This window comes from Caenorhabditis remanei, chromosome X (assembly GCF_010183535.1).
Source record: "Caenorhabditis remanei strain PX506 chromosome X, whole genome shotgun sequence".
Classification (NCBI taxonomy): Eukaryota; Metazoa; Nematoda; class Chromadorea; order Rhabditida; family Rhabditidae; genus Caenorhabditis; species Caenorhabditis remanei.
This window is the reverse complement of record NC_071333.1, coordinates 3,571,206-3,587,108: the sequence shown is the minus strand read 5'-3', so window position 1 is coordinate 3,587,108 and position 15,903 is coordinate 3,571,206. Positions and strand designations below refer to the sequence as shown.

At 41.8% G+C, this 15,903-nt stretch overlaps 5 protein-coding genes across 5 annotated transcripts; 4 read left to right on the top strand and 1 right to left on the bottom strand.

Annotated features, from left to right (window-relative positions):
- Positions 1-1,856: 1,856 nt before the first annotated feature.
- GCK72_022677 (uncharacterized protein) lies at positions 1,857-2,437 on the top strand (the record flags this gene model as incomplete). Its single annotated transcript, XM_053734984.1, has 3 exons — positions 1,857-2,054; positions 2,107-2,284; positions 2,334-2,437. The coding sequence occupies 3 exons, from the start codon at positions 1,857-1,859 to the stop codon at positions 2,435-2,437; spliced, it is 480 nt and encodes a 159-aa protein (XP_053578550.1).
- A 5,110-nt stretch (positions 2,438-7,547) lies between these two features.
- Positions 7,548-8,612, top strand: GCK72_022676 (uncharacterized protein; the record flags this gene model as incomplete). Its single annotated transcript, XM_003092106.2, has 2 exons — positions 7,548-8,063; positions 8,118-8,612. The coding sequence occupies 2 exons, from the start codon at positions 7,548-7,550 to the stop codon at positions 8,610-8,612; spliced, it is 1,011 nt and encodes a 336-aa protein (XP_003092154.2).
- Positions 8,613-11,145: 2,533 nt separating this feature from the next.
- Positions 11,146-12,106, top strand: GCK72_022675 (uncharacterized protein; the record flags this gene model as incomplete). Its single annotated transcript, XM_003092114.2, has 2 exons — positions 11,146-11,202; positions 11,255-12,106. 2 exons carry the CDS (start codon positions 11,146-11,148, stop codon positions 12,104-12,106), a joined length of 909 nt encoding a protein of 302 aa, XP_003092162.2.
- A 31-nt stretch (positions 12,107-12,137) lies between these two features.
- GCK72_022674 (uncharacterized protein) lies at positions 12,138-13,709 on the top strand (the record flags this gene model as incomplete). The annotated part of the gene is made up of 1 exon (XM_053734983.1): positions 12,138-13,709. The coding sequence occupies one exon, from the start codon at positions 12,138-12,140 to the stop codon at positions 13,707-13,709; it is 1,572 nt and encodes a 523-aa protein (XP_053578549.1).
- Positions 13,710-15,002: 1,293 nt separating this feature from the next.
- Positions 15,003-15,841, bottom strand: GCK72_022673 (uncharacterized protein; the record flags this gene model as incomplete). Its single annotated transcript, XM_053734982.1, has 2 exons — positions 15,003-15,289; positions 15,346-15,841. 2 exons carry the CDS (start codon positions 15,839-15,841, stop codon positions 15,003-15,005), a joined length of 783 nt encoding a protein of 260 aa, XP_053578548.1.
- Between the last annotated feature and the right edge of the window lie 62 nt (positions 15,842-15,903).

The following is a 15,903-nucleotide window of genomic DNA, read 5'->3' as shown; positions in this document are numbered from 1 at the left end:
CAAATTCACATTTTTTTCTATTTTTTTCAAATTTCCCACCAAATTCTATTTTCAAATTTATTTTTCACCTGAAAGTTTTAAACACAATTTTTACCACCACAACAATTTTATTATAAAAATAATTTAAAAAATTAACAAACAATTAAAAAACAATTATAAAAGTCTTCAAACTTGTTGTAGTTGTGATGGAAGCGGTGATGGAAGTGGTTGTGGCGGTGGTGACGATGGTGGTGACGATGGTGGCTGAAAATATGTATATTTGTAAAAGTTTCTTGGGTTTTTGACAACATTTTGCGCTAAAAAGAATTATTTCGTGTTTTAAACGTAATAACTCACATTCAGTCAATTATCACTGAAAGTGATTTTTTTCTGAAACATTGAACGGAAATGTTGCCGATTTTTGACAGAAAACATAATGTTTTTGTATTTTTAGAGAAAAAACTCACAGCAGATAAATCCTCCAATGGGCGAGGATATACGCAGAAGCTTGAAGAGCTGTTCGTGACGCAAACACCTTTTAGCTCTTTGCAGGGAGCACATTCGGCCAGATTGATCGGTATGAGCTGGAAAAAAGTATTGAAAATTGGTTAGACATACAGAAAAATTACCTTAGACATGATTTTTTATCGATAAATCACCGATTTTTCGGAAAAAAAACCGAAAAATGTGACAGGAGAGAGAAGAGAATGATTTGATGACGAAACTGTTTTTCGATGCATTTCATTTGACGCGCAAATGCACACTGCACAGTTTACGAACTACAGTAACCCGAAAATGTTTAAAACTTTCAGGTGTAAAAAGAAAATTTGAAAAAATAGAAAAGAATTTGGTGGGAAATTTGAATTTGAATTTGGTGGGAAATTTGAAAATAGAATTTGAAAAAAATAATTAAAATTTTTCAAGTTCTCAGCTCAAAATTTGGACATAGTTTCCCCTCAATTTTCCATTTTTCAAAAGTTTTGCGGGCGGGGTTGTGGAACGTGCATCCCCTCTATGAGTCATGTTTTGAAAGTGAAAGCTTACCAGCTTTTCATCGACCTCCTCCTCCTCATTTCCAAGAATGTATTGTAGTCGGCGGGCGTGCTCCTCTCCATAGGGTAGACATCTTTCATTCTTTCATCAATTTCTTCTGGTCGGTCGAGCGCCGTTTTCTGAAAATTTTCATGAATCTTGATTTCGTTATATTTATGGAAATAACTTACCTCATCATCGGTTCCTATCCGCCAGTCCTCATTCTCCATCACCTGTTGAATCAGATCTTCAATAATTTCAGTAAGATCAGCGTCCATTCTGGAAAAATCATGGTTATTCATCCGTCTACACCAAAGAAGATTATGAACGCGGATGGGTCTGACTACATCTATCCTACGGAAATTGTTGAACAGCTTGACACGGTAAATTTGAGTGGTCTGGCAAAATCGAAAATTTGACTTCAGACTTCTCCTTGTGGACTGGATCAGTACTTTTACACTCCTCAAGCCCAGATTATGCCCCCGCCTATGCCTCAAACTGCTCCTCACCCCCAGAAGCTAAGAAGAAGCCTGATACGTTCATTTTCAACTTTGCCAAGGGGTCGACACCAACTATCCAAATATTGCAAAAATGAAACTGTGATGCTCTGTCATCTATTGTTCTCGCTCCTCGCCCCAGTTTACACCGTGTTCCCCTTCGTTTCCCCCCCCCCCCTTTTCTCGAAATTGTGTGTTTCTTGGGGGAACCATCCACTTTAGTGATGACTCATAGGGTGGCGTCCCCCACTATATAATGAAGTTTCAGCCCTGGTTGTTCATTTTCACTTTTCACTTTTGGCTACCTGTTGACTGTCTTCACAATTTTAGCCCAGTATTTCCAGAAAAATGTCCGTATCTCACTCTGATTCATCCTCCATGTTCAAGTCTGACAAGACCAAGACCTGGGGGGCTCGTGATTCTTCGAAGAGACAGTTTATGGATGACGTGGATGAAAAGACTAACCATGGAACTCCGAGGAAGTTGATGAAGAAAAAGGATGCGTCGTCTCTCCAATCGGTAGTGGATTCATCTTCGGCCAAACGTGTAAGTTGGAGTTTGGAGCTCTGAAAAAATGATGAATAAGTTTGAATTTCAGGTGTGGCTCCATGAAAAAGCTGCCGAGTCAATCATCCCCACTGAGGAAAATGCCAAAATCATTCCTGAACGTCTCTACAAAGGTTTGGACCCCCTCATTGTCCACATGTGCGTCCCATGCAAAAAATTCAACTCGACACGCGAAACAACTGAAATTGCTGAAGGAATGGTCCAAATTCGTGAGTTTACATGGTGAAAAATTGCAAACTTCTAAATTTCAAATTTCAGCTCTCGCTCTCTGCACTGTGTGCCGTTCCCATCTCATTGCCCAGAAGAACATGAAATTCTTCCAGCATGACTGCCCAGCGCTCAAGAAGATGCTTGGACTTTAATTTTCTGAATTTCTATGTCTGTGGTTCTGTTGATTGTCTATCCCACAATAAACCTGATAGATGCACTTGTGTACACATTCCTATCTTCTTTCCAAAATCGGGCATTGTTTGGGGACTGATGACTAGATTCGTGATAGTCGTCATCACTTGGCCGGGTGCCAGAGACAGGTTGTGACACCCTGTACCGGAATGTTTGCTTGTTCTTCTTTTTCTCGGGTTAGGGGGGGGAGTCCTCCTCGTGGGCGGCGTGACGCTTCATTCACTGCTGAAGTTGATGGTAGGGAACTTTGACCCGTGGTGTGACTCTGTAAATTTTCAATTAATTTTAAGCCGAACAAGAAGCCGTTCACACGTATGACGGCCGTCCAGATTGCGGTCATGAGGAAGGCTCTTCAACATTTGAAGGTGTTGATTATTGACGAGATCAGCCTCGCCACCGCAACGCTGATTGCTCAGCTAGATCAGCGTCTGCAGGAGGCTTTCGAGACGGATGAAGTGTTTGGCGGTGTCTCCATCGTTGTGTTTGGGGACCTTTTACAACTTCCACCCGTGCCCACGGTCAAAGGTGGAAAGGAATACACCTTCAGAGGTAATTTTTAGGCTCGGGGTTGGTGAAGTTTTATAAGTATTCGTTTAGGTATTCCACAGGAGTATGCGGTGATTCGCCGAGTTGTGACGCCAAAGTCACCCTTCTCGCTCTGGGGTTTGTTTGAGCTCACTGAGCTCACTGAAAACGTCAGAGCTAAGTCCTCTGACGATGCCAGTGTTCTTGCGGCAATCCGTCAGGGTGAGAGGACAGTGAAATTGGTGGACTACTTGGTTAGCCAATGCTCTATGGAGGGTGATCGACCAGCGGATATTTTCCGGAAGTTGCGCCGACTGCGCCACAAAAATCCGGCTGGGAATTTCATCGTGTTGGCGCCAAACAACGAGCAGGTGGAAGGGTTCAACAATTGGGTATGTGAACCAAAATGAAATACTTACTTTTCTTACACGAACAATTTTTCAGATTGTGGAGCACTCCAAGGACGTCATAACTGTTGAGCCGCTGAGTACATGCCCACCATCTTGCCCGATTACAGCGTACGCCCGGATCCGATCGGAACGAGAGTCGTTGCGTTTGGCAGTCGGAAAACGGATCATGATTACGGATAATATTCTCGATCGAACCGATAAGTCCTTGGTGAACGGTTTGATGGGCACCTTGATCAACGTCACCGCTGATCATGTCGAGATGAAGAGGTAACAATATTTACTCAGTGGTTGTGAAATTTTTAATAACTTGAATTTCAGGCTTGACAATGGTAAGCTGGTAATGATCAAACACTTACCGTTCAAGCGTCGTGATGGAGTCGGAGGTGTTTGGTTCCAGTTCCCTGTAGCGATGGCCGAAGCGATCACCGTCAACAAGGCACAAGGGATGACGTTCGATGGGGTCGTGATGATATCGGAGCACATGAATCGATCAGGAAGCTTCTACACGGCAATCAGTCGTGCGCGATCCTTACGGACGGTGAAGATCACCAACGTCGGAAGTGTGGTGTACCGCGCCTGTTCAGCGGCCAAGCAGGAGTTGGAAGTCATGAGAAGGCGGACAGCAAGATTGGCGAGCCTAAATGTTGTATAATGTGATTATGATTATCAATAAATACGGGTACTTGAAGGTTATAAAATTCAGTGACTTGTCTCAATAAAAACGGGGTCTTGTTTTTGGGTGGGGTGGAAATCGATAATATGGTGTGCATAATGAAGGGGACTTGGTAATAATGAAGGGGACTTGGTAATAATGAAGGGGACTTGGAGAGCGTGGTCATTGAAGAGAGGGGTGAGAAAGGGGTGTTGTGTGTCCCGCTTGTCGTCTTCCTCCTCCTAACACCCTTCGAGATGTATGTCAAACACCTGCTGGTTGTCTTCATAGTGTACACACTTGGCGGTGTGGTTGTGTGTCCATTCGTAATGCTGGAAACTCTGAGTTCGACTCCTGTTGAAAATTTCTAGACTTTGACTGTTTCCAAAATTTTTTCCAAACTTTCAGAAGTTCATGGGTGGCTGAAATTTGGTTCAAAGTGCTGTAATCATGGTGGCCGAACATTTGCATAATGGCCGAGTTTTCACATTGCGGTCTGAGTACTGTATTCATGTTTGAAATTCTGTCATGTCTGAAATTCTGTCATGTCTGAAATTCTGTCATGTCTGAAATTCTGTCATGAGCTCGGGATTTTCGAAATTTTTCGAAATTGATGAAGTGCATAATGAGTCATACCGATGACGTCATAGAAATGAGAGAGTGCAGGTGAGAGAGTGTGTGAGAGAGAGAGTGGAGAGCGCAGACGGTTAGAGTGTTTAAAGGCGCATGCTCCATTTCACAAAAATGTCCTAACAAGCTGGATTGTGCCTCGGATGGCACGCAGCCCGCCACCCCGGCCGGTACCTCAAACGTACGAGGCCCCAGGGCCCGGAGGGTGGCGTTGAGAGCCACCAGCTCTCCTAGCCGCCAGTCCTCGGCCACAAAGGTCAACACATTATTGAGCTCCATCTCTAGAAAAATAGAATTTACTAAAAACTAATTTAAAAAAGATCTAGAACTGAATGAAGCTAGAAAGACCCTTAAACTAAAAAAAGAACTAATAGAGCTAAACTTAAAATAACTACTAAACTAGAAGAATCTAAAAAAAGAGAAAAAAATGGCTGAACCAGGAAACAATGGTACAGAGGTGGAAACAATGTCTCATCTCGGTTTTGGCCCCTTTTTATACTCATGGATCCATGGGCGGAGTCGTGGATGTGTTCTTGGGAGGCGTATCTTACCGCGCCACCATTTTGTTTGTAAAGGACTCTTACATGACATCTTTGTGCATCAATATGTAAGTTTACACATCCTTCGACCCCAATCCTTTCCCCTCCATCGATCCTAATCTTTTCCCACCTTTGATGCCAACCCTTTCCCACACTTTCTTGTTGTACACAATTCTGTGCACACAACCAACATACATCCATTTGGGTAACACAACCAAACTGTGAGTTCTTGTCGAATCATAAAAATACAGTTTCAAAATCTCTTCTTTTTGTTTGTAACCAACGATTGAAAGTTTATAATAATATCGAATGTTACTTACCGTCCCTGGAGTATTTTTTCGGCCTTTCTCAATATTTTGACGTCCATCGCACAGAGTAAAAGCATAACAAAATAGGGAAAAGAGAACGGGGGTAAGAACTAGAATTTAAGAAAAATCAATATAAGACCAGCCATTCCGGTAGGCAGTCTAGAGGATAATGAGTAATATGGGTCGGTTCTTTTCCTACGTTAAACACAAACGCAGGAAACAACGCGCGTTCGTTGCGAGACCCATATTTGCACTGCCTCCGGGGAAGGTTAGCGCGCGTTCTGAACCTGTTGGAATGGAGCTAGTGCGCTCTATTGATGAACGCACCAGCAGTAGGCATCGAGGTCTATTGACACTCATCAACATGTCTCCTGAAAAGTTAGGAACCGTAAGGCAGTAGCGACGCAATGCGGTCGGATTGGGGTACCGACGACACAAGAAAAGTAGGAAAAACTATTGATCAAACGACTTGTACATGTTTTTGAAAAACCATTCCCTATTTCGTTGGCATGAGAAAATTTTCTCCTTTTTCCTGGAGCGGTTTTCTGGAAAATTCAAATCGTCATCTTTTCATTTGATGCACATAGAACTTGTTTGATCAACAGTTATTCCTACCTTCCTCGCAATAATGTTACTAACTTGCTTGAATGAAAAGAAAAACGTCAAAAATCAAAATCAAAAAAGATTTGCTATCATCAGTAGTCAAACCCCGGACGTCAATTTAGTGCCGAAATGTCAAAAACAAAAACAAAACATTTTGACACATGTGGAGGTCAAACGCTGGTTGTTAGATTGGTACTAAAAACCAAAATTAAAAAAGAAACCATTTTCAAGCAGTCGGAGTCGAACTCCGAACCGTTGAAACCTCATTACAACCTTCTTATTTAAACAAATTTCACTAGTTTTTCAACTGTGCCGTAATGTCCCGGACCCGCTCTCTAACTGTCATCAAAATAAATAAATGATTGATGCAGCTCTTCTCAGGATTTTTTTGCTGCGGCTCTCTCTGTTTCAAATTGAAACTGTAACTAAGCTTATTCTAAAAAAGCATTCACAACAATTGTGTGGGTGTTGTTATGACGCACTGGGTGTTGTTATGACGTAGCGGCCTCATCCACTGGCCATATTTCCTAACAGTCACAGGGGGCAACTGTATGGGGCAACGAAGACTGAGAGAATCTAAATTACTGTATTTGCGTAGAACATTTGTAGTCTTGGCGACATGGCAAAGCTGCAAACTCAAGGCCATGTGTGGTACGTAGTGCAATTTTCAGTTTTTAATATATTTTCTGAGAAAAATGTAAAAATAAAAAACTAATAAAGAACAGTTTTGTTGCTCTAATCCAATCTGGCCACACAATCTTTTGAAACTATGACGGGTGTTTGAGAATCACTGAGAACGCGGTCATAACGGCTAGTATAAGACTGAGAAATGAACATTTTTATCATTGTCTTCGTTCTACATTTGACTGTTAATCCCTTTATCATCACCTTATTTTTAATTCTAACCCTTTCCTTTCTTATCCCAGCTGTAATTCAAGGAATATAATAATTTGTTTGTTCGCCATGTATTTGTTAATTATTTGTTATTCCCGTCTCTTCCCTTAACCGTTCTTCCCACAATTTCCATTACTAACCCTTCACCTACTCTGTTCTCTCACCCCTATTTGTGCTCTGGGAAAAATTTTACGGGCGCTCTCTCTCTCTCTCTCTCCCTCTACAGATTTATTGTGGTGCGCGCTCTCTACTTGTGTGACGGTAAGCGCGTTCTACGGAATGGCAGATGGCTGCGCAAGCACTTCTCAACCTGTGCGACTGCGTTCTTGGTCTTCGATAGGCGAATGAGTAAGCAGTATTCAGTCATCCCACCCTCTCTCATTGAGATTGGTCGTTTTTTCCTCTTCCCTCGTTTTCCTTTCCCCCGCTGTTCTTCTCTAATTTTGCGTCTCATCTTTCTTCTTTTAATAACTACCCTCCTAACTGTTCTTTTATTTCAGAGTACGGTCATGTCGGACATGACAGTCTACGTCGGCAACTTGCCATCGGATGTTCGTGAAAAAGAAATAGAAGATATCTTTCACAAGTATGGAGAAATCCGGAACATCGATATCAAGTCTCGGTCAAGAGATTCGCCTGCATTTGCGTTTATCCAATTCGATGATCGCCGCGATGCGAAAGAAGCCGTCCGTGCCCGTGACGGGTATGAGTTTGATGGAAAACGTCTTCGTGTCGAGTTCCCACGTGGCCAGGGTCCTCGTGGTCCAGGTGGTAGGCCTACCAGAGACAATGGATCCCGTTTTGGACGAAATGGTGGTCCTCCGAAACGTAGCAACTACCGTCTGATTGTCGAAGGTCTTCCAAGAAGTGGATCGTGGCAAGACATCAAGGATCACTTGAAGCAAGCCGGCGAGATTTGCTATGCCAATGTGCACAATGGAGAGGGTGTTGTAGAGTTTGAGAGATATGAGGACCTGGAGTACGCCATCCGCAAGTATGATGATACCAAATTCAGATCTCATAAGGTAGGGTATTCACAAAATAACAAATATTCGTAACCTAATACGAATCATTTCCAGGGAGAAACCGCTTACATTCGTCTGAAAGAAGACAAATCGGAGTATGCCAAAGAAAACAAACGTCGCACTCGCTCGATCTCTCGCTCCAAGTCTCCAAATCGTGGTCGTTGCTCTCGCTCGTCATCCCGCTCCAAGTCTTCAATACGTGGACGTCGCACTGGTTCTGCGTCCAAAAGCAGAAGCCGCTCCCCGGTCTCTCGTCAACACCGGGATCGATCGGAATCCGGATCTCCAGCACGACGTGTTTCAAGAAGCCGCTCCCCAATTTTTCGCCAACGTCCTGCTCGTTCCGAATCTGGAACGCCAGCTCGTCGCGCTACAAGAAGCCGCTCACCGGTCAAACGTCAAAGTCATGATAGATCTGTATCTTCAGTCTGTCGTGCCTCCAGAAGCCGCTCCCCACCATCACGTGATGCCTCCGTTGCTCCATCTCGTGACGTTTCGCCAGACCAATCTCGTCGCAGTTCACAAGATGGCTCCCCACGTGACGATTAACTATTTTGTCTCATATTGTTGTTGTGGTTTGCGAATGAAATTGAATTGAAATATATCTTGTTGTGCTTTCTTAATGTTCCTGCAATGCACTGTGACTTCGTGGTCAAGTGAATAATGTGTGAAATGAATGCCAGAAATGAATATGACCAACTTTGACCAGAGAAACATCACCCATCAGCTTCTTGAAATTCAAAAAATTAACTAAATTGAAGACATCCATTTTCCCAATTTTGACCGGAAGGGAAGATGATGTTTTGACCTGCTGCGTCCCGGTCTCTTCTTTTTCACAATTATGAGGTATGTTGATGAGTCTCAGAAGACATTCCATCCTACTGCCGGTGCATTCCTTCTTTCGTTCTCTCTGCTTGTTTGTCTTACTGTTCCTTCTCATTTCTCCCATCTTCTTTTTTTCCAACGGACGGTCAGGAACGTAAGGATGGTTCTTAGTCTCTCCCCATCTACCTTCTTCATTTTCCCAACGGACTTAAAAAAATTTCCAAAATCGCTCAAATTTTAGTTAAAAAATTATTTGAATTTCCAACGGCGGGCTGAGAAAAATTTCGCCACGGCCCGTGACTCAAGGAATTTCATTCTTTCCATTCTGCTCCATCAAATTTGTGAAAAAAAAAGTGTCAACATTATATAATTATGTGATGGTATTGAGATAGAACGACACGACAAATTAAGGCCTTCCCATCAACCACGTTGCAGAGGTTCTCAAGTCGCGGTTCTCATTTACGTTAGGACGTTGCTAGGTCTCCTCGATCGCAAACCGTAAAGACGTGTATGAACAGGAACGATCCCTTTCCTTTCCCATACGATTCACATCTGTCTTCCCAGAAAACACTTCCCAGAAAACAGGCGCAGAAATGCAGATGTGAGCGCGCGTTGTCAGATCCGATTCAACCAATTTGTTGTACATCTAGTCAGTCATCCCTTCTTCGTTTGCTCCTCTCTGGTTGCCTGTCTTACTGTCCCTTCTCATTTCCCCGTCCTTTTTCCAACGGGCGGTCTGAAATCTTAGGACGGTTCACAGTTGCCCCCCCCCCATCTACCTTCTCCCTTTTTTTCCCAACGGACTTGTTCCTGTGAGCCATAGAAACAGGTGTTTATATTAGCCATACTTGTCACGGGCCGGGCCGGGCCGGGCCGGGCCGGGCCGAAATCAGGAAAAATCTCGGCCCGGCCCGGCCCGGCCCGGCCCGGCCCGGCCCGGCCCGTGGCCCGGCCCGGCCCGCTCGGCCCGTTTTGAAACATTTTTTCAAAACATTTTGAGTTTTTGAATCTTTTTTGGAAATTTTTTGAAAAAAGTATAGTTTTCGAATAAACATTTAAAATTGAATCAAAATGTGAATATGTAATGATAATTTAAGCATTTTTACTGTTTTTTTTTCGAAAAATTTCAAAAAAAAATTGGTAAAAATGGGTACCCATTTTTGAATCCGGGCCGACCGGGCCGGGCCGGGCCGAGAGAAATTTCGGCCCGGCCCGGCCCGGCCCGTGGCGGCCCGGGCCGGGCCGGGCCGGGCCGGGCCGGGCCGACGGGCCGAGCCGGGCCGGCCCGATTTTTGACAAGTATGATATTAGCATGTCTACGTTAACCCATATGCATAATCCTGGTCCCCCATCTCTTGGTTCCTGGATCACTGTGTGTGCTGAAATGTCCAAAACAAAAAATTTTATTTCAAGTCGTAAAAGACCAATTTTCCTAGTGTAGTTTTAAGACGTTCATTATATTTCTTTTCACAGTTTCGAAAAATTTCAAAAAAAATTTGTTGAGTTATTCGCAAAAAACTTATTTTTTAGAGCATGTATTCTGTTATTTTTAAAACTTCGGTTCTTGAAACGAAAATCCCCTTTCGCCAAACTCTAATTTAAATAAAAGCCTTTTAATTAGTCATAAAAATAAAGAATATTTTGAATGAATTTTAAATTATTTTCAAAGCTCGAAAAGTGTCCATGTAAACACTCAAATTTTCAAAATTGACGGTGAGCCAATTTTCTTGCGCTCCACTGATAAACGCGACCATTAGGGCCACGGTAGGCTATTGGCACAGTACCATGTCAGTGACTCACAAGCTCATTAAGACACACGACCCAACCGCAACTTCTCTAAGCCGCCTAAAAGCTAATAGACATTTCCGGTGGCGGTGTATATTGAAATATTGAGTTTCAAAAATCAATACTTTCTCATTTCGCTGTCATCTCAAATAATAATATCGATCGTTTTCCCCCAGAAAACTGTTATTTTATGACCATTGAGGTTACTGTCGCGCAGTTAGCTGGCCGATCTTTATCATATGTAGAGTCATTCATCATTTTCCTCTCTCTCTCTCATATACGTCCTGTTTCTTTCTTCCCGCTCAATTTCTCGCTAAACTCATCTATAGCCAAGCGTTATTCCCAGGAGCGAGTCCTGTTTTATGACCCAAAAGACCCTTGTCAAGTTATTTGCTTCTTTCACACTACACATCTCGTTGCTGTACTTATTCTTTTTCTCTCTTACTACCACCCATCCTCTTATTTTTCAGAAATGTCATCATTAGCTAACGATTTTGAAAAAGTTCTTCGTGAATTTATTCCGAAAGAGGTAGGTCCCAGAAATCAAAAAAACAACTTTAAAAAAATGTATTATATTTCAGCTGATTCCGGTGACGTGGAAGTTTGACGAAAAGAAAAGACGTGTGGAAAACATCCAATCCCTCATGAAATGCGGTCAACTTGGGATAGTCAAGTCAGCCGAACAGCTAAATAGGGATATCGGCAGTTACATGTGTTTTCCGGGCAGCACTCAACATTTCGAAATAGACCCAGTGGTTGCACCGTCTCCTGATGATTACACAAGTTTGAAGAATACAATGTATATTTACAAAAAGGATTTGTTTTTGTTGTTCGATTTCAAAGATATTTCTTCACTGAAAGAATGCCAGAGGGAAGAGGTCGAATGGGTTCTGAATGATTGTTTGCAACAAATGGATTTTGGGAGTCACCATGAGATGATCGTGAAACCGGACATCAAAACAATCATTAAGGACGGCGAGGAGGTACTGAAAAATGTGATGCCGTTTCTCGAATTATCGAAAGATTGTGAGAAAATTTATGAAGACTCCAAAACACGGTTCATGGAAACGTTACATGTTGATATTAGAGAGACCGTTTCGGATTGTTTGGAGGGCATAATCGTGGATCACTCAACCGAGAAGTATCATTTCGAGCTATTACTAATCATTAATTGGATCGGATTTATTATGAAGGGAATTGAGAATTTTGTTAAAAAAGAATCCATCCACTTGCCACCACTCAATTCAGTATCCCTGACAATACCAATCATCCGACTCTTCTCCATTGACAAAAATCACTTTGTGATGGCTGACGAATTGCTCAAAACTTTGAAGAAATGTAATATGGATGTGTCTGGATTCGAGGAAGAAGTGTTCGGAATGAAGGAAATTGTCTACATTCACTTTCAGAGAAGTTTCTCAGAAAGTCGATAAGGATGTTATGAAGAATCTGGAATTTGTGAAAATGGACGACTTTCGTTTGATTTTTGCACAGACGCCAATCCCGACATGCGATGGAGGGTACTGTAACCTTGCAGTGGATGTTCTCCGTGATGTTCTGATGGATATAATTGTCGCAAAGAAGGTGTTTCAGACAACTAAAGAGAAGAATTGGATTCATATCAAGAAGTTTTTCAAGTCAGTTGAAAAATACTTTGATCGGACCAGAGGAGTTTACTTCATTGATTTGAAGAATGTCAAAACAATCAAGGAGTTATGGGAAAACGAATACAACTCTCACTTGAAGCATTCCTTGTCGAGCTCAAAACTGATGAAGACTTCAAAAAAGAATCTAGCAGTGGTGCAGTGCCAAATCAACAGTCTTGTCAGAAAAGTGCCAACGCTATTGGAATTCATTCATAAACAAGGAGCATGTGACAGGTTGAGTATCGTGGGATGTGAATTGTGTGATGGGAAAACACTGACTGAGGATTCTGCTCAGCCCCAAGGATCTGAAAAAAAAGAAGATGCACTGCAGAAGAAAATGAAGCCGCAATCATCAAAAGAGACACAGTCAGAACCTGAAAAATTGAATTCGGAAGTAGCGAAATCTGATGTGACCATTGAAAAACCATCAACTGAAGAAAAGCCATCCCAGAAAAAGAAAATGTCAAAAAAGACTAAACAACCCAACCCACCTGAAGAAGCCAAACCAGAACCGAAAGAATCGAATGCCTGTCCAAAATGCGAACGAGCTGGAAAATTCACGCGAGAAGCCAATGAGAAGTTGAGACTTTCGAAGATTGAAGTGAAGCAACTGAAGAAGGATCTTATCAGAAATCAACTGGAAAACGAGGAAATCAAACAAAAAGTGATGGACAAGGATGAGAAAATTCGGATGTTGGAGATACTTCTGGAAGAGAAGGATGACGTCATCAGGGAGCAGGAGGAAAAGTTAAAAGAACAAGCGACAATAATTCAGAGGTTTCAGAGAGTTGAAAAGGAAGACGATACTCAAACTGTATTCGATGAGAAAATTGAAAAGATCAAAAGTGTCCAATCCAACCTGCTTTCTATCAAAGAAACACTGGAAGTTGAAAATCCGGTATTTAAGTGTGCTGAACTAATGCACCGATTCATCATGAACACCGAAAATGAGGAAACAAAACAAATGGCAAAAATGGAGATGAGAAGATTTGAAAAGGAGGCTACAGAATATACAGAAGCTGTGGAAGATCGACTTGCCATGATTCAATGCAATCAATTCGACGCAGCCGAAGAAATCCCCAAACTATCGGAGTTCCCTGTATTCTCTCAAGAATTTCGAAGCACATTTGAAAATATTATGAAATCGAGACCGCCCGTGATTTGCCTACAACTCCTATCATCGTCAGAAAACGCTTCAGATGAGTTAGAAGACACCGAGTGTGTGATCTGTCTTAACAACATGGACATAGAGAATGATACTACGAAATGTGTGTATTGCAAGAGGAGATATCACAACGGATGTATTCAAGATTGGCTGAAAGTGAAGATGATTTGTCCAACTTGCGATTCAGGACTTTTGGATGAGGAGGAGTTCCCAGTGTTGGTCTAATAATTAACTGATGTTTTAATTGTTGATAAAATATAATTTTTAAAGGTTTAAATGTTCATTGTATGATTTTAAAAAATTGCCAATCGCTCTTTGGTATCCAATTGAAGCTTTTCAATAACATATAGAAAAAAAAAGTCGAATTCTTTTATGAATTTTACACTTTGGCATTACTCTTCAGAAAACTCCATGTAAAAAATTGTCTGAAAACTAAATTAAAATTATACATCAGCCTAATAAGTTCAAAAATTTGGAAATTTTTGAACGACTGAAATCTTTTAGCTGAAATAACGCATTTGTTGCGTCTGGGGCAAGCCGAGAAGAACTCAGAATTCTTTGAGCACTGTATTTCTTTAAGAAGAATCCGTGGTTATTTTTTGAAAATGATGGATTTGAGAATTTCAAATCGATAGAATTATTAAAAAAAAAAGTTAAACAGACAGTGGACAAGCATTCAAGGCATTCCGAGCTCCTCAACAATCATAGTAGAAGACGTTCCTTGACGTGTACACTGTACAGGCTTGGTCGGAAAAAACTTTTCGGGAAAATCGGGAACAAAAAAATTTCCCGTAATTTTTTTTCGGGAAATCGGGAACCCGAAAAATTTCCCGAAAAATTTGGAAATCAGGTTCCCGGTTTTTTATTGAGAAGATGCAGTCATTAACTTTAAAGTTAAAATTAAAACCTGAAACTTTGGGAAAACAAAAACAAACAATTAAGGGAAGAGAAAACCAAATTCTGTAGCGCAACGACTTCTGTGAATGCGTCAGAGCTAACGCAAAGTTGTGTATCACAATTTATGCCTTACCATGTCTCAACAGTATTAATTTTGAAAATCATGATTTTGAGAAGAAAATGGTAAAATTGTTTCACTCAAAAAACTTTGGTTTACTTTTACAAAAACTTTCAAGTTTATTGGGTAGAATAAAATAAGAGTAAAATCAACTATGGCCAATGCAGATTTTTAAATGAGCAGTGGATAGTAAATCACTTGCTTTCCTTTCTTGAAACGGCGATTGCGTGGACATTCTCTTACAATAGGCCCACTGATCTTCTTCGAACTGGAAGTTTCCTCATAACCTTCCGAATGACTTGTTCCATCCGCTCCGGTGAAAAATAATTATTGAACTCTAGTGACGATGATGTAGAAAGACCGGTAGAAATTTCAACATGTGTATTCTTGGCTGGAGTTGATTGAAATACAGTCTCAGTTTGACGTTTCCTTGGAGTTGATGCCATCGATTGAGAATATCGAATCCTGCGTTGTAGGTGGGGTTTCTGACGTCTTCAATACGCTCATCTCTCCAATGTATTCACAAATATGTTCTTCTTTCTACTGTTTCCGCTGTCTTCATTCCAAATCCTCGTATCGCATCCAAACAGAAACACCAAGAGACTCATCGGCTGGCCTCGTTGGAGTTGACATCTCCAAGAGCATTCACACGCGTTGGAACATTCAATTACAGCTCTCTCATTGTAACTGTTGTGACCCTTCAAATCCGAAATTCCATTTTTGTCGTATTGTCGATTCTTTGGGTGATGAGGATGTCTTGGTGCACTCGAGGTTTGAAGAGTTCGTGGAGCTGGAAATGCATAATTATTTTTCTCCAGCCATCGAAGACTTACCCTGTAGTTGCACCTTCTAATTTCTTCGGAATCCCCATCGTTTTTGATTCCTCACAGATTTTCTTCACGATTTGAGCATCCCAATAGTCGGCGAGGACCAGCACCTTTTCGACATTCTCATCAGTGAGCACTTTATGGACACCAACTGTGAGATCAAGGAATCTTTGAAGGGATTTCTCCGCAACGTCGCCCACTTTGATCTCGTCTCGGCGAGACTCCTCAAATCTTCCAAAAAACATCGCGTTGAGCATTGTGGAGTGACGGGCGAGGTTTCTTTTGTCAACGTAGAATCTCCGGCCATCTGCTACAAGGACCAAATCGGAGAGGTTGGGGTCCGCGTTGGAGGTGAAGTCCACGTAACAAATGTATGCTGGTGGGGTGGTCTTGTAGAATGCACCCTCCTCAATGTCTGAGTCTTGAGCAAGAATTGGTCGATGAGATGGTCCAGCTCCGGGCCTTGCATCCAATGGATAATCAAAACGTGATGGTCTCTTTCGACCACTAACCATAGTTGCATTTGCGTTTGGCGTTGAGACTTTGAACGAGGTCTAAAACTTGAATAATTAAACCC